The sequence below is a fragment of the Lissotriton helveticus genome, chromosome 9, assembly GCF_964261635.1.
Source record: "Lissotriton helveticus chromosome 9, aLisHel1.1, whole genome shotgun sequence".
Taxonomy (NCBI): domain Eukaryota; kingdom Metazoa; phylum Chordata; class Amphibia; order Caudata; family Salamandridae; genus Lissotriton; species Lissotriton helveticus.
In genome coordinates, this window is record NC_136070.1 from 178,135,067 (window position 1) to 178,162,138 (window position 27,072).

At 44.7% G+C, this 27,072-nt stretch overlaps 1 protein-coding gene across 1 annotated transcript in view; it reads left to right on the top strand.

Annotated features, from left to right (window-relative positions):
* The window catches only part of LOC144782680 (galectin-3-like), a 280,888-nt gene that overhangs the window by 161,334 nt on the left and 92,482 nt on the right, over nt 1–27,072 (top strand). The window contains exon 4 of the mRNA XM_078662019.1: nt 22,728–22,899. Within this exon, the coding sequence (XP_078518145.1) occupies nt 22,728–22,899 (172 nt within the window). The remainder of the gene's footprint in view (nt 1–22,727; nt 22,900–27,072) is intronic.

Here is a 27,072-nt window from a genome sequence, read left to right on the forward strand (position 1 = left end):
CCTGTCCCGCCGGGTCAATTTAGCGCTGGAGAAGCGGCAAGGCGGCCGCGCCACTCAGGTGCCTCCCGGACGGGGAGCGCCAAAATCCAGGTCCCGGCTTCCGACTGCGCACTAGTCCGCACTCTGCTCCCTGCCTCCCCGCCGTGACCAAAGCGCCAGAATCGCCGATGACCGCACTGGAAGATGTCCGGTGCTCTCAGCGGTAATCGCCTCACTTGGGGAGCGTCGTAGAGGCTCGGGGACAGGATAACTGGACGGATATGTCACGGGCAAGCGGGAGCTCTAAGAAGATGCGACCGCCATTGCCGCTCTCGTAGCCACGCCCCCCCAGATTATGACATTTTTGATACAATATGAACAGATAATAATGAAAAAGGATAACAAAACCAACACGCCATTGCTGGGGTAGTGTTTGGCAAGTATTAATATGACCTGTTTGTAGGGACTGCATCACTGACTATAATATTGGAAATAAAACAAGTAGCAATGGAAGCCCTGCTCTTTGGTAAATATATATCGGTTTAGGTATGTCGGTTTTATAGATTAGATAGGTTTTAAAAGGATTATTTTGTTTTAGCCAAAATGTCATTAACACTGTATATTTATGTATAAAATCATTTTTGTATAATCTCTTGAAATCTTTGGCAAAATTTTAAGAAAAAGATAATATAAGTTCTTTCGATATTGTATGGTTTTTATTAACAGAAACAATAAAGATTTCCAGACCACTTAGCTGATGAGGACTATCAGGGTGTAGGTTAGCAACCCATCATCACCTTTTGTTTCGGGGGGTATGTTGCCAGTCATCCTATGCCCTTGGCACCCCCATTTGTTGCTGCCTGGTACTGGTAGTGACTAACTCTGACTGTCCCCGGCCTCTGCCTAACCATGCCCAGAGCCAGTGCTATGCTGAACACACTTAGAATACAGTGAAACTACCTACACACACTAGGGTACACTATGGGATATGGTACGTATATGATTGGCATGACCTCCTCTGTAAGGCCCTAGTACATAATAGGACAGGTGGTTTAAAAACACATTTAAGTCCCTGTTATATAATAGGGCATAGCAGTTTAGAGGCCAGCAGCCCTTTCTGTACTTGCATGTGTGCACTGATGAGAGCCAGGGGTCATTTTAAGAGCAGCCCTGTGTTGCAGGACTGCCTTTATATGTAAATTGTTCCAAAACTCGGCTTTCGATGTTAGGAGCACTTACACATTGATAAATATTTTGGCATGTTAGGTACCCCCAGGAGCTCCCATTGGTGTCCCAGTGGAGGGAGTCATGTACTTAAGGAGGACCCTTATAAAAGAGGCTTTATATGCCCTAGTGAGAGAGAAAACAAACATTTCACTTCCTTCATTGTAGTAAAGTGCTTGCTAAAATCAATGTGTGTGCTAGGAGCATTGTGGAGTGAAAATCTACATTATTTGTGCATATTCAGGACCCCACAAGTCTCCCCTACGTGTTCCAGGGGTGGGGGTCATGTAGCTATAAGCAGGGTCCTTTTTAAAGCAGTTTTATAGGCCCTGCTCATTTTCCCCATTGTAGATCCTGAGCCACGTTGGTTAACATTGTAATAGTTTATGAATTCATAACTACTGCAAGGGGCACCTGAAAAATATCACTCAAGGATTTAGGAGAATATTATTGATAAATCCAACATTATACTGTTGCTGAATTTATCCTAAAATGTACAGACAAGAAGTTAAACAGGGGGAGGGGTCGTAAAGCATCAGCTTCAAAGGTAGAAGGGGACAGCTAGGTCCATCTACCGCCTTCCACTCTGAACCTAGCCAGATGGTAGGTTTAAGGAAGGAATTTGCAGATGGAGGGAAGGGAGCTATGGAAATGAGATATCCTGCAGGTTGGTTTAGGTAGGTTGGAAGAATCTTGCTTTCTGGGAGACCATTAACATAACAGGTGTATTTGTAAAGCACACGATTACCCAAAGGTGTCCTGGCGCTGCATAACAGATGTTTATTGTTACCCAACTCAATGGTACTCCTTTTATCAACCTCAAATGTATGAAAGGCAGAGTGGACCCGCCGGGATTTGAACCTGTGACCATGAGGTTGAACACAGGCCCCTGCTGTCAGGACTCAAGCTGTGGGTTCTGTCATTACCAATCCAACTGCGTTATGGAGAGAATCAAGATGTTCTCCAAACACTTGGGCAGATAGAGTACGATCCTGGAGATGCAAGATGGCCGCCGTCGTGGCCAGCATGGAAGACAATGGACGTTCTAGTCTTTCAGATCCTAGCTGCTGAGATTGCTATGTGGAGCGCGAGCGTCATGAAAAACGCGCACTTCACTGAAGACCCTAGCTGAGGAGGTTCGTCGTGTCAAGCTTATGAAGAATTCTAGTCATAGTTGTTTTATAGTAGGAGAAGTTTTTTAGTAATCCGGAGAGTAAGGTGGAAGACGTCGGAAGCAGACTCGGCGCAACTAGTCAAGCGCGAGTCTTTAGAACATTGCGAGCGTCCGCCTCTCAAGACGGAGACCTTTGACAGCCGCTAACTAGCTGAGGAGCGCCCTTCGTGAAAATAGACATTGTCACCGCCGCTAAGCAGTAGAGGAGCGGCCGTCACGAAAGAAACGTCTTGCCGCTGTCAAAAACAGCTGAGGAGAGTTCGCCGGTTATCCCGTCAGAGGTTTCAAGTTTCCCCGAGGACAAGACCGGGCGAGAGGCGCCTGCAGCGCGAGTCGCTGGGAGGAAGCAAGCTAAGTGAAAGACTGCAATTACATTCTGAAATGTTATCTCTATTAAAATATATATATATATATATATTTAGCCAATTCAAAAAGCTCCTGAGGTTCAACAAAACAGTATACTGATAAATTAAAACACGTGTGCAAACTAAGAAAGACAAAAAATGGAAAAGGTGAATACTTACCATATTAGCTGTGAGACAACTCTAGGAACTCTGTAAACCTGCAAGGGAGGAAAGAAGGACTGAGTTATTCATCAGCCAGACTACTAAAAAGTAAAAAGAGAAAAGACAATTAAAACAGAATCCCATTTTAACAGGAAACTGAGATGCCAGTGAAGTAAGTGCACTTTCCCCTATCCAAAATAATTAGGTCAAACTCTGCCACAGTTATAAGAAACCAAACTAATTCATTGCTGTTTATTGTTATATTAGTGACAACTGGTAGCTGAGCAGAAGCCTAATCATTACATAAGAAGAGAGGCAAGGTCCAGCAGCACTAGGGTGGGTGAGCAGAGAAAAGGCACGCATTCAAGAATAGACCAGTGATAAATAGATGGTAGGAGTGTAATGTTGTATATTTGTTTTTAGGTTCCACACATCTACCAAGCCACCAGAAGGCAGAGACCAGAGGGAACCAACGCAGGACCATTCTCTTCTCTGTTTGTTATTTTATCCACACCCCCTTCCCTGGGAGTAATGAAGGGAGGGTTCAGGGACCTGACCCACCGACATTGCTCAAAGGGATTTGGGTTCTAGCATCTCTGTTCCCGTGCAAGATCTTGGTGAACCAGATAAGTTGAGTCTTGACACCTGCAGTGGCTGCTTTAGTCCACTGAGCCACCAGACCCGGCCATTGTGCCACACTTTGGAGGAAATGGTCAAGCTCTGCTGTCTTACCCTGTACCTCATTGGACAAGAGTGCCCTCCTGCTTGACCCCAGAGAGCACTGAATATGTATTTGAGAGGGGCAGAGCCTCTCAGATCTTTTGCTTGAAACAAGAGAAGAAGAAGGGTCCATGCAGGAAGTTTGATTTGCACCAACCAGGCCCTGCCCTCTGACTGACTATGCCTGCTGCACAATCTGGAACAACAGCCCTGTGGACCTAGCTGGCTTTAAGAGGACTAAAGAGTGGACTCCCTACAAGCTACAGGTTAACAGAGCTCACCTGGACCATCACCACCAATAATCCCCAACCTGGAGTGCATCTAGAGGATTTGAGGGTTTTGTCCAAGTGGATTGTGGGAACTGAAGTCCCAAACTTTCAAGGACGATCTTGGAGATTCCAGACCCTTGGATTGTGCTTAGGACACTTTGGGACCCTCAAAAGGAACTTCAGGAAGAAGTTCCAGAAGTTTGGAGCAACTTTGGAAAAAAGCTCTATAAGTAGACCGATTCGACCTGGCAGCCAAGCCCGCGACCCTCAACTGTGAGCCGGACTACCCTCCAGGTTCGTCCCTCTGAAAAGATCTGGAAGTCTGACTCCCAGAGTTTGACCAGGAGCTTGTCAAAAGCCAAGCCGGTGAACACTCACCGAACCCAGCCTGGTGAAGAGCATAGAGGGAACCTGGGAGAAAAAGCTCCATGAAAGTTTCTAAGTCCGAAGGAAAAAGACTTGATCGTCTCCAACCACGAGAGCAAGCACCCCACCTTGAACTGTGAGCCAGCTTGGATCTCTGGTTATCTCTCTGGAAAGCTCCTGAGGTCCGACTTCAAATCTGGTGAACCCTCACCCAACCCGGACTGATGGGGAGCATCAAGGGACCCCGGCAGAAGAAGCTCCAGGAAAGTTTCTAAGTCAGAAGGTAAAAGCTTTGACCACGGCTTACCGTGAGGGGTTGCCGTCCAGGGCGCCATCGGGAACAGCCTTAAACCTTGACTTTATCCCGGTCTAACGTGACCAGATGTCCCAATAGGTGCAACAGGTTTCTATGTGCTAGATGGTTCTACATCTTTGAAAATTCATATCTCCGGTTCCCTACATTGGATTTCTTTTAATTTTGGTGTCATTTTAAAGTTAAAATATTTCCTCTTGCTATAAATTAGTGTTGGATTTGTATTGTGTGTTGTGTCTAAATTATTTACTGAATTGTTTTTTTTAATGCTTTACATTAAACTGTCTCTGAAGATAAGCCTGCTTGCTCCCAGCCAAGCTACCAAGGGTTGAGCATGGAAATCATTTTCTGAGACCTATTCTGAGCCTTAGACTGTGAGCCCTGGACTGTGTTAGTGGCCTTATTGCCAGTGGTAATTATATATTTAGCACTACAAATAACCCACTTTCCAACAGTAGAACGATCCAAGTGCTGCATGCTAATGCAAACTATGTCCAGAAAATGGATGCTAATGCTATTTCCATTCAAACTTGTGTCAATAAACATGACGCATAAATGAAGGGATTTCATATTTACATGCTGAAGTGATTTCAAGGCTTAATGATCTACATTGGATTGTCATCTCTAAGTAAGCATTTTAGCTACCTTGTAGGAAGACACCCTTATATTTAGATATCAAATCTCTGTGCCTTGAGGGGAGCTGCTGGTATTTTGGATCCACTGAAGGCACTGACATTTGTTCAGTCAATGTCATGTTTGTTGCAACCACTCTATTAAGATTTTTGCTTACAAGAAACACATTTCGAAAGCAGGAGTTTGGTTCTTGTAAACAAAAATATGAGAATGTGTGGTGGTCTACCAGCCCTGAGTAGGTAGACTGTTAGCGTCAAATCATAAAAGTCCCTGATGAAGAAAATGAAACTTGATCTGGAAATAGTCAACAATATGGTTCAACTTGGGCTTGATCCTTAGCACAAAACTTTGATTGTCATCAATACCCTGTCATCACTCAATTGATTTCCTGTCAAATGCAAGCCTTAGAGTTGCTGAAGATCAACCTAATTGAATTCAAACAACATTTGATAGTACCTTTGAACACTTTGAGAAAAATGAGTGCACACTGACAAGTCAGAATAATTCTTCTTTAAAGGATCATACGGATCTAGGTTTTGAATTCCAGGCTGAATTGCATCTCAAGGTTTTGACAGAGAATCCCTACACCTCTCGCGCAGGCCATCTACAATGTTACATGTCACAAAAAGATGGATGAGGAGAATGGCAGTCCAGTATACACTCTCCTCATCTAAATTGTAATTAAATCAAAATAAACTGTTCCGGAAGCTCAGTCTAAGAGAAACTATCTCTGACTGAAAGCAGGTACCCATGGAAGCATATGCTTTTAGGAACAGTTGCCCTCACTCACCCAAAGGTGACATGCTTCATCATTGGGCTATGCTCCTGGCCAGGTATGCACTGCAAAGCCTAGCGGGCCTCGCCAGAGTGCACTTTACACAACATCTTTTAATAAAAAATACACCAGATGAGCACAATAGGACAGAAGATGTTGTGCCCAAAAAAGTGAGACGATTGGTAAAAGCATGAGTATAAAATCAGCTGTCAACCAGATGCCACAATATATTTAATGTGATCTTCCTGGTCGATGTTGAGATTAAAAGAAATGGCAGAGAAATTTGTGAAATAATGTCCCTATCTCTGGGAGTGAGAAAGTGTTGGTCACCTATAGACTTGCTAATAGGCTAGGGTCTATACTTCAGGTCAACATGTTTCCTGTCTTGTGTAGTCGTTGAGTGATCTGTTGGCATTTCGTCAGGAACAAAAAGTAGAACAGGTAAATGTGAGCTAATCGTCTCCACAGAGTGAGGGTCTTGGTAACAACTCAAAGCCCCACACATTGCAAAGATGATGAGGTGCCTATTGACATGGAGAGCAATATCTAGCAGAGTGTTCTAGACACAGTAACCTTCCAAAAAGTCAGGGAAGATTGACCTATCCAATAGCGAGAAGGCCACATAAGAGAGTAACTTGCCAGCTCCGACGAGTGCTTAATACCTCTGTCCTCGCTTCAGTCCAGAGTTAGACTGGCCTTCACGAAAGCCATTTTCTTTTCATTTGCATTTGTGGTAAATAAATAATTAATTACCGGTACTATTTTTCTATACATTAACTAAAACAGATAGCTCAATAAATAAGAGGCAGGATCCGTGATATCTGAGTCAGAATGGGCTTTAATCGGATGGCTCGAGCCTAAAGACCATGAAGTGGCATGCAAATGGAATGGAATGGCAGCTGCAACGTCTCATTAACATCACACAGTATATATAGTAAAACAGTATAATTGCATTGCATACAGTAGGCGTAACAAGTGACAAACGTAAGATAAGAACATATGGGCGTACAAAGAAGGCGTGCACAGGGCGTGCACGTAGACATGTGATGAAAACGTCACAGAAGTGTCATAAATGGGTGGATACATGGAGGGGGCTACCTGGGCAGCTGGAACCTTTAACCTACTGGTGCGCGCAAACGGGCCATGACGTGTAACTAGGGAGAGCTGGGGGCTCTGACTTCTGCACTAGAAGAGAAGACTAAAGTCTGGGATGTCAGGACGACATGTACCTATAGCATATCTGGTATCTTGTGTTTGGAGTACATGTTGATTGAATCTAAAAGTCATCAGGGTAAAGGCTACTTGACACTAAGGCTGGTGCATGCATATATTCTACATGTATTGCGTGTGCTATGAATCTTCTATGGATACTAATTCAGTAATTCTCTTGCATGGAGACAGGAAGACTAGACTATAGCTGAAGATGTTTATGCGGTTCGTTAGCTTAGGAATGTGAAGCCGGGGAGCTGAACTGATAACTAGGGGCATAACATATTCTTGGCAGACAGGCAGGCAGGCCAGGCCGGGCACCGCGCTGCTTGGCAGAAAGTAAGCGAAGGGTCAGGGATGCGGGAGGGGCTGCATCGCTCCTCGGAGTGATTTCAGGAGACTGGAGCTTGAATCTGGTGTCCGGGCCCCATGAGGCCTAGAAACGGGGACAACTTGATGAATTAACGTGCACAATGTAAAACGTTGGCAACATAGGCCTAATACTCGTTGCTTTCACGAGGACTGGATAACTGGCATACTAACGTTGGACACAACTATAATTGCGTCTTTATTCGGTCAAAAGGGAACATATGCATATTGATCATGCACATATGACATATGATGGGGAACACGTAGGGACACATGACAAGGCAAAATTCAATTTTCCTCATTCCCTCCTTGTGCCCTACGTTTCCTTCAGGAAACATCAATATTCATGATACCATCTATCTGTTCATATAGCATCATTTGCTCGTCTCGAATTTTCTTGGAACGGGACTTAGGACTTGGAATACAAGAGGTAGCGCACAAGCCGCAAATCGCAGGGCCACATTGTAAACATAGACAACAACTGAATATGATCATTACTACTATTCCTAGGAATGACAATACTTTCCATCCCCAGGCAGATATTATACTCCAGAGCCAACCGGACCATGTCCAGGTGCCTGGATTCTGGTGCAACTGATGGGCTATTTTATGGAGTCTGGTTATAGCTGAATAAACAGACGGTGCGTTATTAGGAATGAAAATGCAGCAACTAGATCCGATGACTCTACAAGCTCCGCCCCTATCGGCCAGTATGACGTCAAGGACAAGGCGGTTTTGAAGGACAACAAATCTCATAGCAGATTGTTCTTCAGTTAAGTTACCTAGAGCGGAAGTAGTCTCATTCACTACTGCTTCAAGGGTTCTGGTTAGCCTACGTATTAGCTTACTATTCTGGACAGGACCTATGAAGAAGAAGAAACCTTTATTGAAGTCTGTATACTGTTCTAAGGCAGTTTCAGTTTGATCGACAATTGGGGACTCGATCTCCCTTCTATGTCTGACGTGTACTAGATGTGTATTTCTGTGATAATCGGATGGGGCTAGGAAAACTGGTGGCAGTAGGAAGGCAATGTAACATGTTCCATCCCAATCTAGGGGCAGACGTACATATGCGGTCTGACCACACACAAAATACGAATGACGTGAGGCTTTGAAATTAGATTTCCCACTGTCACTATACTCGACCATAGTAGTACAATCACTATGTCCTAGATGTATTGAACCATTCTTTCTGTCACATAATTCGCCTTTCACTGGTAGGACTGTAATAGCAGGCAAATCTGGAGTAGTCTCGGACTGAACATTCAAAACCATGAAATTCGAGGAATAATTACCTAGATCATATACTTCATTTTCTAGATCTAACCCTGTTCTATGGGAAAGACCTTCCTTGTCTGGGAAACATGTTCTATTCAAAAGGGACTTATCGTCTGAGGATGACGTTAACGTAAACCATGCTCCACACGAACCATTGTGTGAAAATGGATAGGGAAAGAGTGGCAGAACTCCCTTCGGTGTCTGGAAAGGGGGGAGTCGACCACACACCCAACAATTAGTGGCATTGCTAGTCTGGTGTGAATAGTGTAACATTCGTATAAAAGTATTGTTGCGCATGGCAAGTCTGTAAGATAACTCGTGAGGAGGTAGTTCACTAAAAGTGTGCTCTACTGTATCATTAGAAGAAAGATGTACATGTGAATCAATAGGAGGAAAATATACATGTAAAACATAACTTATGCATGTAACCATAAGACTCAGAAATAACATAAACGATAACGTGATTATACATCTGCTACGCAGATTTTTACAGTAATGAATTTTCTTAGAGTTTCGTCTAACTCTCTCACTATGGGGGTCTATCTCATACATGTCAGGAACCTGTCTAACCGCTTCACCCGAGAGGGACTTAGACAATTAAACTGTCTGACTTACTAGACCGAAGCTTTAGTTTATACTCCTGCTGAGGAGTTTTCTCTAACAGGGGGAGTTTAGAGTCAGTATCTGGGCAGTCCTTGAAAAAAGTCTTTGGACGGAGTCCATGAAAACGCTTGACGTGACTGGAGTGGATCCATCCCTTGCGGCCCTCCACTTTTATCGCGGTCCTTGTGGTCATCAGAACGAGTTTCGGCTCTTTCCAGCGGGGCTCCAGCGGACTTGAACGATCAAAGTTCCTTATTAAAACGAGGTCGCCTGGTATGACCTCGTGCGGTTTCACTTGAGTGTTGTCTGGAAAGGCAGCCGCAACCTGTGAACGACAAGAGAGTAGTGCAGACATCAAGGAAGCCAGGTAATCTGTCAGCATATTACTGTCTACATCGGTAATTTTACGTGGCATTGGTGTACCCCACATATTCGGGGGACGACCGAAAACAACCTCGAAAGGTGACAGACCTGAACGGGAGTGAGCGACCATTCTCATGTAAAAAAGGGCGACTGGCAGAGCTACCATCCAATCTACGCCTTTTTCTGCGCAAACCTTTGCAATGCGGATTTTCAGTGTCTGATTATGTCTCTCGACGAGGCCAGCTGCCTCGGGGTGTCGCACACAGGGGAACTTCCACTGGTACCCTAACAGAAGAGATACTTGTTTCATGAGTTCGGATGAGAATGGCTGGCCGTTGTCTGAATACACGACCCTGGGCAAACCATAGCGGGGGAAATACTCACGAACCAACTGCCTGGCAGTGGTCGCGGCAGTGTAATCTGGGACTGGATATGCTTCCGTCCATCTGGACAAAGCGCATACAACTACGAGGACATACTTGAAACCTCGACATCGATCCATCTGAATATAATCCATCTGGAGGACTTCAAAAGGGTGGTCAGGAGGATGGAATCCACCTTGTTCCACCGGAACACCTTTACCTGGATTGAACTGACAACATATCATGCAGGTACGTACTTTCTGTTTGGCTGCTGCTCGTAAATGCTTGTTAAACCAAATATTCTGGATGCTGTCTAAAATGGCTTTCTCTCCTAAATGTGCTGGACTATGTGCGGTGTTAATAATGACTTGAACCATAGAGTCGGGGAGAAACCATGTGGCTTTTCCCTTAGTCAACCATCCCTGATCTGTCTGGACCCCTCCTTGTTCAGACCATTTCTTGATTTCGTCTGGGGTAGCATGTGACTGTATGTCTAGTACATCTCGTGTAGGGTCTTTAACTGTCATACAAGTAGTCTGATCTGGAACATCTGTCTTTGTCGTGTTAACTGGAATGTCTGGAGTCTGAGCTGTAAGCTTGGCTGTTCGATCTGCTAGATCGTTACCTTGAGAAATGGTGTCAGTAGCTTTCGTATGTGCTTTGCACTTCGCAATGGCTTTCGGCAAATGTATTGCTTCTAACAGAGCTTGAATGAGGGGGTCATGCTGAATCTTGGCTCCATGAGAGGTCATGAAACCTCTTTCTTGCCAGAGTACTCCAAAGTCGTGAACGACCCCGAATGCATAACGTGAATCTGTGTATATGTTTACTTTCAGGTTCTTAGCTAGTATGCAGGCTTGGGTCAGAGCAATGAGCTCTGCTGCTTGAGCAGACAGGGTGTCAATACGATGTGTTTCTATAACTTCAGTTTCAGTAGTCACTGCATACGCGGCTACTAGTTCTCCTGTACTTGTTCTCATACATGAACCATCCACATAAAGTGTCAGGTCGGGATCAGGTAATGCAATGTCTGTCAAGTCTTGTCTTGGCTTAGTCATGATGTTAATAACTTCCACACAGTCATGTGTGGCAGGATCTGATGCAATCGAGGGTAACAGTGTAGCAGGATTTAAAATGTTGCAGCGTCTGATTTCTATGTGTGGCTGAAACAGTGTCAGTTCATATCCTGTTAAACGTGCAATTGTCAAGTGCTGAGTCTGTGTTCGGTTTAAAAGAACTTCCACGGAATGTGGAACTTGTACTGTCAGGGAGTGTCCTAACACTATGGAATCACTTTGTCTGATAGCTAGAGCTGTGGCTGCAACTGACTTGAGACACGCAGGCAGAGCCTGGGCTACTGGATCTAATGTGCTAGAAAAATAAGCACAAGGCTTGTGTTGTCCTGCTTGATCTTGCGTGAGAACAGACAATGCTGTACCATCACGTTCAGTAACAAAAAGTGTAAAAGGCTTACTGTAGTTTGGTGTCGCTAATACAGGTGCATTACATAAAGCTTTCTTTAATTCATTAAAAACAAGTGTATGTTCCTGGGTCCAAGGGAGGACAGTCGATGTCGCTGCCTCCTGTGTCGTTAACTGTATCAGTGGTTTAGCTAGATATGCATACTGAGGAATCCATTGTCTGCAGTAAGAAGTGAGGCCGATAAAAGCTCGTACCTCCTTCTGTGTCTTGGGCTGTGGAAGATGTGCTATTAACTGGATACGGTCAGGTGTCAACTGTCTACCCCTCTTGGACAGTAAGTGTCCAAGGTATACCACTTGCTGGACACAGAATTGCAGTTTCGAAGGGGACACCTTGTGCCCCATCTCGGCCAGAAAATACAAGACTGTAAGTGACGCGCGTTCGCAATCACGTTCTGTACGGGCTGTGATCAATAGATCATCGACATACTGGAGCAGGGCAGTGTCAGTTGGCATGTGAATACTGTCTAGTTGTCTCTTAAGTGCTTGACTGTAAATACTAGGACTTTCTGTGAAACCTTGAGGAGCTCGTGTGAATTTATAGCTTCTTCCATTTAAACAGAATCCGAAAAGAAACTGGCTGTCTGGATGAATGGGGACACTAAAGAATGCGTTCTTGAGATCAATAACAGTGAAGAACGTAGCTTCTGAATCAATGGCAGTCAATAGGGAAGAGATATCTGGAACCACAGGGTACTGGGGTATGATACATTTATTAAGTTCTCGAAGGTCAATCACTAATCGATAAACTGGAGGTGCATTTGGATCAGTACGTTTAAGAATCGGAATGATAGGGGAATTACATACATTGGAGTCAGTTTCTACAACCACTCCTTGAGCAATGAGCTCGTCAATAATTTTCGATAAGGCTGCTACAGCCTCAGGTGGCAATTTGTACTGTCGGATTCGTGGTAATACAACACCTTGTTTCAGAGTGACACGATATGGTGTAATGTGCATACAACCTACATCAGTTGGACCTTGCGCCCATAAATGCTGTGGTACATTCAATAATCTTGGATCAAATTCTCGTAACACATAATGACCTTTAAAATCACGTAAAAACAATCTCACCCCTTCTGGAGAACAGCATATAACCGCTCCTAATTCTTTCAATGTTTTAATACCAAGTAAATTTTCAGGACATGATTTCGTAATTAACAAGTCGGTAGTTCGGGACAATGGACCAACTTCTAGGGAAACTGGTTTCGATATTTCATTAACAATAGGCTTTCCTGAAAATCCCAGGGAAACGTTTCTTGAGCCTGAGAGTGGAGCCCCTGGAACCTCGTCATGACTGATGGTAGTCCTACTTGCCCCTGTATCAATCAGAAACTTTCTGTCTTTCCCTAATACTTGACTGTGTACATAGGGACCCTCTTGATCTACAGGAACCTCGATGAGAGGCAAGCCAACCTCCCTCTCTAGGCTGTTTCATGAATACTGCTGATATTCTGGATAATCTGACTGTGCGTACTGGTACATCTGTTGTGTAACGTGTTGTGTGGCAGCTATAGGCTGCGGTACTGTAACTGTCTGTTGTGCGTTCTGCGGTGGCTGGGAATTCTGCGGAACATGTTCTTGTCTAGGAGGACGGGGTCTCTCTTTCGTTTTACCTTAACTAATTCCTTTTCATACCTTGGGGTCCTTTTAGATCATAAATTATCGTGGGGCCCCGCAGTGTCCAAAAAGAAGGGCGAAATCTTACGGGTAAATGCGGCCATACTTGGCTTTGCAAAAAAAATCGGTAATTGCCCTACGGCCGCATTGCTCAAACTGTACCAGGCTAAAAGTGTCGCAGTTGCCTGCTATGGAAGTGAGCTCTGGGGCTATTGTAAGATAAAAGACCTAATGGTCACAGAAAATAATGTCCTGAAAAAGATACTGAGGTTGCCAAGGGGTACTGGGAACTATTCTGTACATGAGGAGTTAGGGGTCCCCTATTTAGGTGATAGAATAGCAGTAAGCCCGGTTCTGTGTTGGTTGAGTTGTTGGCTTAATACCGACATTCCACTCACACATGCCTTGCTGAAAGAAGCTTTATTGTTAGACGGGAGGTTTAGAGTCCCGTGGGTGAAGTATATAAGGGATTGTTTGTCGGCAATTGGCCGTCCTGATTTGTTTTATACTCCCAACCTGATCAAAAAATCCGATGTCACCTCGGTAAAAAATGCTCTACTATTGTTAAGATGTACTGACAGAGAAGAGGTTGAGATAGAGAAGGACAGTGTTAGGAAACACTTACTACTAAAAACCTGTCCACAAATAGAACCTTATTTGACATGGCCTATGACCAGATATGAACAGTTTTTACTAATAAGGTTCCGTTTTGATTTATATCATCTCCTACTGGCGGTACCAAGTGGGGCACAAAGGGGTGAAGTGTTGCCAGCTTGTGGCTGCGACGGAAAGTCTCCTCAAGATCTGGCCCACTTTCTTTTTATCTGCCCTTATTATTCCACCCCACGGAAACTATACCTTATACCGTGCCTTAAAAAACTGAATTTTGTACAAATCAAGCCTGCACTTTACTACCTACAACTACTGAAATGTGACTGTGCCTTTTTTGTCTGTAACCTTTTTTAAAAAGCCATCTGTTTTAGGAAAAGTATGGATGGATAATTATGCTGCGAACGTTTTAGGTGTTTTTAAATAACACAGTAATTTATGTTCTTAACTAAAACACTGCTCATACCTATAGTGCCCGCTGTTTGATCTTTTTCTTTGTACTGTATACTGTGTCTCTTACATGTCATATGCAATGAATTGTCTGGAATGCTTTTTAATGTGTACTTATGAATTGTACTTTTATGATTGTATTATTTACAATCGAATAAAGATTTTTGAATTGAAAATACCTGTAGCTATGTTGTGTTTCAGAACTGCACATTCGTTTATATAATGACCTGGCTGTTTACAGTAATTGCATGTCCCTTTAACAGGAGCTGCAGAATGACTAGTCTGATTCGGACCCCTCTTCTGACTATCTGGTTGAACAGACTGTGCAACTAGTACTTTCATTTTCGTGTCTTTCATACGTCTCCTTTCGTGTTCTTGCTCTTCCCTGATTCTGTTCTGGTGATACTGTAGCATCTGGAGCATTTGAGATGGGGTATTAGCTTGCCAAGTACTCTCGACTTTCAATACTCTATTTTTAACTTGCGGTAAAGAATTCTCAACTAGTTTGGTAACAAAAAGATGTGGATACGATTCACTACTTGTTTTCAGACCGCTATTAATAATGAAACATTTCTCAAATCTGGAATAAAAATCACTAGTGTCTTCGTCTTGTTTCTGTTTACAGGCTGAGATGGCATCCCAATCTTCCTTTTTCGTGGCTAGTAATCTTGGCAAGACTTGTATTAACAGTTCGGGCAACTCTTTGGCTCTATCCCCAAGACCAGTACCTGGGACTCGTATATTATCTTCGGTCTCTAATGCGGTCCAGTCTATCTTTTTCTCTCCCACCTCCCATTCTTTTTCTTTAAGTTTTTCATATATGCCCGCAGGCAACAGGACCTTTAACATTTTGATGATATCAGGATACGTGTATTCTCCCATACGGAGCATGTCTTTTAATTCGCGATGGAACCCTGCTGGATCTTTATCGTGACAGGGTATTAACTTTTTCATTTCTAGTAGTTCTATTTTCGTGATAGGGGTGTGAACAAATACTCGTTCGAGATTACCCCCCGCTCCCTTAACTGGATGCACTTCTCGTAACGGATTCTGTCTGTCTATGTAGAACGGAGGTGAAACAGGAACAAAATGCGGAGTCAGGAACGTTCTGTATTTGTGGCGCTGTTCTAAAATGACGCTAATTAAATCGGTACCTAGACCTTTCCATCTGTTTAGGAGTAACTCGTTCAATACAGTATATAGGGGACCTGGATCAGAATGCTGACTCTCGTACAGTGTGATGAGGTGCTGGACCATGTACATACCCACCAGTCGCTGCTCGCCTGGGGGCAGTTTCAGAAACATTTGGGCCACTATTTCGTCTGGAAACGTGGCAGAATCACTAACCCATCGGACTGCTGATCGGGCTAGTTCTTGTTCATGCATGGTACTAAGCTCACTGTAACCTATTCGTAGTTTCAGAACTTTATCTGTAGCCTGGAATACTTGTTCAAGAGAACACTGTTCTGGTCCGGGAGGAGGAAAAGCTTTCTTGTAATCTAGGCGTGAATGTCTATCTGAAAGTCTCGTTCTACCTACATACGCTATTCTAGTGGGAATCTCGCTGTCTACCTCTTCGTTTGAAGAGTCATTCTCTTTCTCGGCTACTCTCATTTCTTCCTCCTTTTGGTGTATACTTATAATTTCTTTACGAATCTTTTTGTACATGGACTCTATACAATTTTGTGTTCTGTGTTTTCCTTCTGATATATTGTCACTCCATCTTGTCAGGACTTTCATATCTTCCTTGTTTTTATCAGGATAATCTTGTTCTCTTAGTAAACAATTTATCAGAAATTGCAAAATCATGCCTTGAATCTCGACTTTCCTGTGTGCCATAGCTTCGTGAATACTTTCTGGATTCTCCCCTGTTTGGATAAAATGATATATTCTGTCTAGATTTTGTTCCATATTTGATATGGTAACCAAGAAGCTTGCAACTCGACGTAAACGTATGGAATATAATAACATGCTATCTTCACCTGGTACTGGATCATATCTACAATCAGGTCCGCACTCTGTAAGATACTTTCTGAGGGCGTCATACGTGGCCAGTTTTGGCGTACGCTGTAACGCTACATCTCTCAGCGTCCGTCGTCTTGTTTGAGGCGGGGTGATAGGACTACCTCCCCCCGCTCCTCCTGAACTGGAATCATCAACTAATACTGAATGTGCGGGTGCTGGTAACGTGACTGGCAAAGTAGGAGTACGTAATGTGGGTTGATCCTGGGGAACTGGCACGTGGACAGGACCAACGCCTGGAGGCACAGGAATTTCATTATTAACAGGGGGCTGGATTTGAACTTGGACTGGCGGGGTAGGATCTGTATTAGCATATTCTGGGACAGTATCGTCTAAATAGGAAGAAAGAAAAATTTCGGCTGCAGTCGGTTTATGACGCAGCTTAGTCGGAACCAATGGTGGCGGTAAATTATTGGGTGCTTCCGGGGTCGCCTTCGGCAAACCCTCGGCGAGAAGAGGATACATACCTCTAATAAGGGCATTTCTCTGTCTGTCTGACTGTTCTGCTCTAACTCGTTCACCTTCTTCGATTAATTCCCTTTCTTGGGCTTTTTCTGAGGATTCCCTACTTACTTCTGCTTTTCTGAATTTTTTCTCGGTTCTTTTATGAGATTCTTTACGCCATAACTCTATGGCATCTTTCTGGGACTGTCTGGCTTTCTTTTTCCATAATGCTTCTTCTACTCTCATGATGCACTCAGCATCCCATGTTCCTGAAACAGGCCATCTATATTTCTCTTCAAGATGTTTGGTGTAGTCTACCCATAAATCTAGATACAGTATGGCATCTAAGCCATGCTTATGATACATGAAATGTCCAGGACTGTCCCTGGGAGGGACAGGAACTGATTCTTCGAGTAACCCTTTTCTGGTTTTTATCTGACGTAATTTCGAAAACAGCGGCATATTTGAACCGTTCTTGAACTTGAACACAATACACAATGAACACAGTAATGAATAGCAAAACAATCATTCATACCACGACATCAAGAACCCATCAATAACAGTTCGAACAGAATACTACCTGATACATAGAAAACATAATACTTGAATTTCTCGAGAACGGACTTACTAGAATTACTAGATGCACTGCTAAAACAGTACAGAACATACCGGTCTCCTAAAGAGACACGTCATACCGTATCCACCTAGGTGAACACGTCGGACCGGATCTGTGTACCCAAACCCGTCGGACCGGGCACAATTAATGAACACCCGTCTAGATACCCCCAGCAACGGTACTCACCGGGAAGCAAACTGAAGGCCTCGGACTGGACTGGACTGCTACGACGTCTGGTTACTGCTACGCACTACGCATGCGCTTCGGGCTTCGGGCTTCGGTTACAGGTGGGCCTCCGGATACCTCGGACCTTGCTCTCTCGGCTTGGGCTCTGGTCGGAACGACCCGCCTTCCTCACCGCCTCGTCTGGATGCCGGACCGCAGTCTCCGTCTCCTCCGTGGGCCTGAGGGAGACTTGAAGCAGAAATATCTGCACGTGCACAGTAGAGGTTCCGTCACGGCTGTAGAAGGGTCAGGGGGCCTGCGTTACATCGCCGGCGCGTGGGGAAGGGGCTCGTACCTATTCGGGCGCCATTTTATGTGGTAAATAAATAATTAATTACCGGTACTATTTTTCTATACATTAACTAAAACAGATAGCTCAATAAATAAGAGGCAGTATCCGTGATATCGGAGTCAGAATGGGCTTTAATCGGATGGCTCGAGCCTAAAGACCATGAAGTGGCATGCAAATGGAATGGAATGGCAGCTGCAACGTCTCATTAACATCACACAGTATATATAGTAAAACAGTATAATTGCATTGCATACAGTAGGCGTAACAAGTGACAAACGTAAGATAAGAACATATGGGCGTACAAAGAAGGCGTGCACAGGGCGTGCACGTAGACATGTGATGAAAACGTCACAGAAGTGTCATAAATGGGTGGATACATGGAGGGGGCTACCTGGGCAGCTGGAACCTTTAACCTACTGGTGCGCGCAAACGGGCCATGACGTGTAACTAGGGAGAGCTGGGGGCTCTGACTTCTGCACTAGAAGAGAAGACTAAAGTCTGGGATGTCAGGACGACATGTACCTATAGCATATCTGGTATCTTGTGTTTGGAGTACATGTTGATTGAATCTAAAAGTCATCAGGGTAAAGGCTACTTGACACTAAGGCTGGTGCATGCATATATTCTACATGTATTGCGTGTGCTATGAATCTTCTATGGATACTAATTCAGTAATTCTCTTGCATGGAGACAGGAAGACTAGACTATAGCTGAAGATGTTTATGCGGTTCGTTAGCTTAGGAATGTGAAGCCGGGGAGCTGAACTGATAACTAGGGGCATAACATATTCTTGGCAGACAGGCAGGCAGGCCAGGCCGGGCACCTCGCTGCTTGGCAGAAAGTAAGCGAAGGGTCAGGGATGCGGGAGGGGCTGCATCGCTCCTCGGAGTGATTTCAGGAGACTGGAGCTTGAATCTGGTGTCCGGGCCCCATGAGGCCTAGAAACGGGGACAACTTGATGAATTAACGTGCACAATGTAAAACGTTGGCAACATAGGCCTAATACTCGTTGCTTTCACGAGGACTGGATAACTGGCATACTAACGTTGGACACAACTATAATTGCGTCTTTATTCGGTCAAAAGGGAACATATGCATATTGATCATGCACATATGACATATGATGGGGAACACGTAGGGACACATGACAAGGCAAAATTCAATTTTCCTCAATAAAACCACTGGATCATTCACAAAATGCCAAATGTGATAGGCCCAGTGACTGTGATTTAACTACCGCTGCTACAGCTGGCAAGGTGGCATTGAGAATGATGGTTGTGCTTACTAAATTATTGTACCTGTTGGTTAATATTCCAATACCCTCTACTAGGCTTTTGTTCTAGAATGTACACACATTGCTTATAAGGTTTGTGTGTACAGACACAACCACAGCTTAGCTGGGATACACTGGTATTGTCCAGGGGCGGGTCCTCTGATATGGCGGAGGAGCATCGCCCCACTGCTTTTCAGCAGAGCAGAAGCAAAAACATAAACTGAAAATAACTTTCAGTTATTATCATTTTATGTTTGGCTGCTTTGTGGGTGGGCGAAGCTGCTCTGCCCAGCGAGCAAAGCAGTGGAGCAGTGGTTTGCCCAATCCTAAAAGTGCGCAGTGATTGTTTGGTCTTGCCTCTCGGGCCGTCCAAACCTGTCATGCACACTTTCCCACTTCTCCATGCAGGCTGCCTTACAGTATGCATGGAAAACAGGGCTGCTCCTACAGGCCCTGGCTGAGAACTGTCTCACAGCGTTCAGACCAACCACAATGCTGTAATTGCAGTGTTGTGATTGGCTTAGGGGAGGGAGCCTGGCTGCCTGCTTCCTGTTCCTGAAATCGGAAGCATGAGAGCAGGAGCAGAGACGTGGGACCGGGCAGCGGCAAGGTAAGTGATTTTTTAAAATTTCCTTTTTCCCCTTTCTTCCGTAATCATGACCCCGTGCAACCCCCCTTCTCCCCATAATTCCACCGCCCACCCCCCACGTTCCCCCTTTACCCGCAAGTCATGCCAGCTGCTGCTGGTATTGTCTAATGGCAGGGGGGAGACGTGTAATTATACAACTGGATGGCCCAGAAACAATATGCTTATTACTGGCCCTACAAGGTGTATCCAATGCGGCATCTCAAGGTGAAGAAAACAGTGGAATCTCTTGCCCAATAAGTACTTCACAGGTGAACACAGTGGTTGCACATCAGGGACAGTGGCATTGGTAAAATAATTTTTTACTAAACAGATATTTCTCTGCTAAACCATCGTTACTCGTGGGTTACCAGTGAGCATAAAGCACACCAGCAGCGGAGGCATCTGAGATTGCTTCTAGTGGGAGACCTCTATCGCGAGGAGGCGATTGTTAATCCTTGCCCAATCCAACAAAAATTTGCAATGCAATCGGTCTCGCCTTTGGGACCATATATGTATTCAGCTATGCAGCACATTAGCCTGGGTGCTGAAACATCTGCTGTTCTTTAGCATGGTGGAAAGTAAGCACCAAACTGCCTGACACGCCAGGTATGCGAACACATGGAGAGAAATATTGCCTTTCAGCGGGAAATGGTATAGCCCAAAGCTCTGTTTTCAATATAAAATCAGGGCCTTCGGTGGTCATATCAATGAAAATACAAGATTTGAAAAAAATATTATTGTCTACGGGTGCTTGGTGAACAATTTCTATAGACGGGAATCTAGAGAATGCTAAAGTGATTCTGGTATTTTACTGACCTCTGCTGATAGTTTTCTATCAAGAAAGTTGAATAGAGGCAGTTGTTCGAGTTTTTTTTTTAAAAAGAAGATCCCTCAGCAGAAAGCAATTCTGGTATTTTACTGACCTCTTCTGTTCCTTTTTTATTAAGACACTTAAATAGAGGCAGTTAAATAGAAAAAAAATCCATACGTGGAAGCAGACAAGGCCTAGGGCTGATCTCCAGGGCCCACAAACTACATACACATATAAGTAAAATATAAGTATATACTAATATATGAGCATATACTAAAGTATATACAAGAGGTCTCGAATGCTCGACCTAAAAAGCTGGTTTGTTGGACATGTTTCTGTGTATCAGAGCCAAACACACTCTTCAGACATCACACCCTCGTTCCTGAGAGAGCAGCAGCTCGTGAAAGCTCTTGCACAGATGTTCACGGCAAGTTCGCTGAGGTGTGTATTCCCCTGCTCTATAATGCTGTCCCGAAACAGGCAGAGACAGTTAGAGAAGACTAGAATGCAGATTTGGGGATTACTTTGACAGATTAGCAATGACGATACTGCTGCTCGCAAATAAGAATGTGTGTCCTTTAACAGGAGACATTAATTTATTGTGCATTGTAAATATTTACAAAGCTGTTGTACACCCTTGCGTGTTGAGTTCCTTTGGACTGGAGGTAGATCTGAGCTGCGCTCAGTGCCGTTATATCAAGGGAGATTTCATGCATGTGACATAGACATGTACTTGGTTAGCCACATGTTGTATATTTGACCTGCTATTGTGCTTGGGGGGGTGCCTATTGTCCCATCCCCCATTAAGGCGCCTATTGTCCCATCCCCCATTAAGGCGCTGCTGTAGTTTTTTAAGGCGGTCCTAGTCTCTGCGAGGAAATATGAAGCTATTACCCTGCAGTTAACCAAGGACTATTTGTTAGGGGGAACCACTACAATCTGTGAATGATTGACTGAATGATTTAGGGGCATATTATCAAGCATGGTGTTATAATTATCGCTGCTTTAGCGGCAGAAAACTGCTGCTAAAGCGGTGATAATGGGCTTGATAATATGCTGTAGAGAATTCCCATAGAAGACCATGTTCACACCAGAAAATGGGCTTCTATGGGAATTCACAAGAACATATTATCAAGCCCATTATCGCCGCTTTAGCTGCAGTTTTCTGCCGCTAAATCGGCGATAATTATAACGCCGCTCCTTGATAATATGCCCCTTAGTATATTGTGGTGACCAGTGCTTGAAATGGAAAAATAGAAGTGCAGGTACTCTGTACCAGAGTACCTGCTTGTTTCTGAGAAGTGCCAATACTCTCCAATTAAAAGTATAGCATTTCTCTTGAGAAGTGCCGGTACTCCGTACCGGACAGTACTGGCCCATTTAAAGCACTGGTGGTGACACGATGGAAGGGTTTCAGAAGATGATACCCCGCTTTTGCAACCGAGAGATATATAAGGGACAGCCTTCAAAGCTGTGCTTCTACAGTAGATAACCCCACAAATGGAGTTCCTTGAGGGTAACATTGTGTGCATGGAGCTTGATGAAAGGATGGATATGGCTGACTACAATCACTGCTCCTTGGACACCATGCAACACTGCACCCTGGATGCCTCAATATTTATTTACATCAGACTCATGTATCTGTGTCCAGTATTTGTAAAGTTCAAACGAATCACTCCTAGGGGTCTCAAGGCGCTGGGGGCCATCGGGTAGATTAAGTGAGCTATTGCCCAGAGTCACAGGGTGCTGACCTGAGCTGCCGCCGGTTCCGATGCTCCAAACGTGAGCTGCGTGCTCCAGAGTCAGCCGTTCTGGCCGCTGCACCACATCACACCGCTCCACTCCTCCTTTGCCTCAGTCCATCACAATGTGCCTACGAATGTAGTATTTATTGCCTGCCATACTGCACTGGGTGTTAAATGTGCAAATGCCACAAATAAAGGGCTTTCCAAAAAAGCATAAAAATATAACAAATTCAAATGGATGGAACTGGCATTTGATGTTGGATTCTGCAGGATAATTTAAATGCAAAAGTTTTATTCTAATATTTGATTACCAATAGTATTTTCAATTAGCTAACTTCATAAACTTATGATTTATTCCTCTTTCTTAGGTTTACTATTGATTTTGTGCAAGATAATAAAAACACCCAGTTCCACCTTAATCCACGATTCAACTATGGCAGGACAATGTATACAAGTGCCAACTGCATGATAAATGGCGCGTGGGGAGCAGAGATAGAGAAGTTAGATAATTTTCCATTTAAACTTGGAAAGAAATTTAAGGTAAGGTAAATTAAAAGTGCAACTCTTCATTTGTTTATTTGATAGAACATAGATGAGATTATTGAATCTAATCTATGCTGGCCAGGTGCACTTGACAATTAGACAAAAAAATGTACTTTTTCTAAGGAGCGTGCTGACTGTGTATTACTCATTGGTATTTATTGATGAAAAGCAAAATCACTGAACCAGAGTGTAGTATAATCACCAGAACCCCGGACTGATCAACAAAGTCACAATCTATGTGGGCCAGGAACCTGGAATGCAATCCTTTACAATATATGTAAAGTCCCTTAACAAATCCCGGTATAGTGGAACTGACATACAAAACTCCCAGACCCAGGCCTTAGATTTTAACATGGACCTGCAGGAAATAGGTATTGTATTGTAATGTATTGGTATTCATGTAGCGCGTCCCATCGTTTTTGAGAGGTATAAGTGACGCACTTGGTATTTGAGTAATTAACTACCCCATATGTATAATTCATATAATGCTTTTTTACCCTGTGAATGTCTCAGAGTGCCCTGATTTTCATTAGGGTCCTGGGTCCCCTTTGGGTGTCATAGTTTGCCTATGTGACAAAAAGGGGAGGTGCATGAGGCTTGGAACCAGGGTAGAAGTGGACTGAAGACCATTAGAGTGTGTAAGCATGGGTGTAGTGGAAAGTGTGAGAATATATGCAACCAAGCATGCAGTTACTTGCCATCCTAGCTTGTCAGGTGCTATGAACAGGGATCGCTGATGATGGCAACTAGACAGACTACATGTTAGAAAACTGTGTTTTTTTTTTAGTAATGTTTTACGTGAGCACTCGGGTGGCACAAAGCAATGCAAACTACTGAAGCCATTTACTTAACATTAAAAAGGCCTATTTGTGAATCGCAATATTGTGCAGCATTGCTTCTGTACCTGGGCAACCCTTAGTGAATCTAGAGCCAATGTTGGGCAGTGTAAGTTTGTGTGAATAAAACATGAATCCTTTCATAGTTTCAGTACATGTGATGTCACTGTGGGCTTAACCTCTGTAAGAAAGTGGCTCTATATATACTGTCCCAAAGTAGGGTACAGTGTGTATAGAGTCCCCAGTCTCCAGATGTATGGCAGAGGTTAAAGTTAGATATAACCTTACACTCCAAAGTGGTAGCTTGGTAGAGCAGTAAGACAGTATCAGAGGAAAGTGTAAAGCATTTGTTGTACACACTAAGTCAGCAAATGGTCTAACACACTCAAGAACTGAAGTCTAGGCCAGTTGTTTTGTATCAAAAGATATAGTTGTTTTATTTTAGAACCAACAGGTATCAAAATATACTTTTCTCAATATGAGCGACTTTAGGTAATTACTTTGCAAATAGGCAATAGACTTTGTAAGTACAATAGCTACAGTGGTTGCAATAGGCAACACAATTTAACATTGAGCTCAGTGGGGTTTTCTAGATAAATGCAATTGATTACTTTATGGATTACTTTTCTAACCACAGGGCTGGATCCTAGATTCAGTCCCGGGACATGAGCTGTAAACAGTTAAGTAAAAGCGTTTTGGTTACAGTAGTGATTTTCAAAGAATATAATTGTATTTGAAAAGTTAGCAGAAACTTTTTCAGCTGAAACTACCAATGTTATCCTATTGAAGGAAATTCAAGTTGCAGGTAAAGTGGGTTCTCGTTACTTTTGTAATCCAGTACTGGACTCCTAGGTTCAGCACTGGGTCCTTTATCTAAAACAGGTAAGTAATTACGTTGTGGTAGTTGGTACGATTTTTAAAGAATATTTGTAGTTTGCAAAAATCGACACTTAGAAGAAATTTCACAGAAAAACAGTCAATGGTTTCCTATAGAAGAAAATTCAGGTTACTGGTACCGTAAGTACGGTTAAAATTACTTTTCAGGGTTTGTGCTGGGCTAGAAGGTGCAGCACTGAGGTCTCTCCTGATCACATGTGAGTAAATCGGAATTCTTTGTTTGGCTGATTTTAGGTGAATATTTTAAAGTTCCAAACTCCACACTTAGAAGAATTTCTGAGTGAAACCAGTCAATGTTAGCTTATGGAAGAAAAGTGAGTTATCGGCTTTTAGGTAAGTACTCAACTGGCAGAGTTAAGGTTCTGGGCATAGACTCAGGGGTCTCCCAGGGTCAGGTGGGTACAGTTGGTACACCCTCAGCGCCACAGGTGCAGCCGGGTGCAGAGGTAGTTAGGCCCAATGTTATCCAATGCGAGGCAGGGGGACTTCGGTTGGTGGCTGCTGGCTAGCAGGCCACGCGGCTGTGGGAGCTGGGCTCCTGGTCACTTGCTCACGGCAAATGGGGAAGTAGGATAGGACACAGGTTGCACTGCCAGGGGCACTCGGGCAGCTGGGTGCAGGGTGCTTTTGAGCCGTCGGGCGCTCAATGGTATTTAATGGAGATCTTGAAAAGGAAACAAAGGTTGCAGGCCCGGGGACGGTGGATCTTCTGGAATGACCAACACTTCGAGGGATAAGTTGGGATTTTGGAGGGTAGGTAGGCACCCTGGAGTTGGGCACGGGAGGCCAGGGGGGTGCCGGGTGCAGGGGTATCTTTCGACGTCGGGAAATCTTACCCTCTGCTTGTTGCGGTAGGAGGGGTCTCTGGTTCTGAGTCTGCAGGCATCGTCTGGGTCGTCGAGGAGGGTCCTTGGGCACTGGATTTCAGGTCAGAATTGCCGGGGGGGATGTCCTCAGGGTCTTTGCCCACTTAGGCACAGTCCGTGCTCGGCGGGTGCAGAGTGGGCTGGATTCGCGGTTCCTGGCTTGCACCAGGGATATTGCTGTTTGAGCAGAGCCACTGCTCGTGGGAGTTCCAGTCTCTAAGAGGGTCAAGGCAGGCAGGGAGATGGCGGGATTTAGCAGGAGCAGGTTCAAGGATCAACAGGCCTGTAGGGCTGGGACCAAGTCAGTTTGTGTTGTTCTCTTGTTAGCAGCTGCACGGCGGGTCCTCTTTTTCTTGGTCTTCTTTCTTGTTTTCAAAATCTGGATCTGAGGAAGGAAGGTTCGGGGTGCCCCTAAATACTACATTTAGGGGCGTTACAGGTAGGGGAAGGGCAGGGACCAATAGGTCCCTGTCCTGGGATGAGTACACCCCCTATCCTCCTCCTCTCCTGTGGGAGAGGCAGGAGCCTATCTCTAATTGGACAGGGCTCCCCATCTTCAAGATGGGTGGAGCCCGGAGCTGTGCTTCACCTGGCCTCTCCCACCTGAGGGGTGGAGTTGGCACAGGCTGGCACACCCCCTTTCCTAGCATAGGTTTTCCTGCCAGTCTTCCCGATAGAGTGGGGGGTCAGAACGGGTGGGGGCCAGTTGCTGAGTACAGTAAGTGGTCTGGAAAAGCTCACAAAGGTGGTATGCCTTTGAAGCTTCCCCCTGCCCATCCTGGGGGAGGAGGCCCATCACCTCGCCCAGGATGTGCATTGTTGTAGACCCAGGAGAGCGGGCGCTCTCCACCCAGGAGTCCAGCAACATGTCTGCTGTGTGGCAGCCTAGGCAGCCTCTCAGACCAGGTGTGGATTGTAGGTTAGGTTGCAGGGGGCATCTCTAAGATGTCATCTGTAGTGCATTTTACATTAATTCCCGAACTGGCATCAGTGTGGGTTTAATGTGCTGAGAAGTTTGCTATCAAACTTGTCAGTCGCGAGTGTAGCCATTATGGTGCCGAGTTCGTAATAACAACCTCCCAGCACCATATACTGTAAATAGCATCACTGCACATACAGTGCCCAGGAATGGCCCTGGGTACTGTAGTGGCACAGGGCTCATGCCCCTGTGCCCACAGCACTAGCATAGGGCACCCAGCTAGAGGGGTGAATGATGGATTCCAGGGCAGTGGGTTGGTGGGCATGGTGCACAGGGATGTGTGCCATGTCGACTCTTAGTTTAGGGCTGCACCAGGACACTCAGTCTGCCATGGCAGGGTGTGGGTGTCAGGGTGCTCGGCCCCTAAGGGTGACACACTAAGTGCTGCAGCCCTTAGGGGTCTTCTTTGGTCACAAGGCCCTGGGTACCTAGGGTACCATTTACCAGGGGCTGACATGTGGCCAGAGATGCCAATTGGGTTTCAGCTTCAATACAGTTTTAGGGGAAGGAACACAGGCCCTGGGCACTTGATTGGCAGGAGCCCATGCCACACTCAGTCAAAGCACATCAGCAAGTCAGCAAAAAAGTGGGG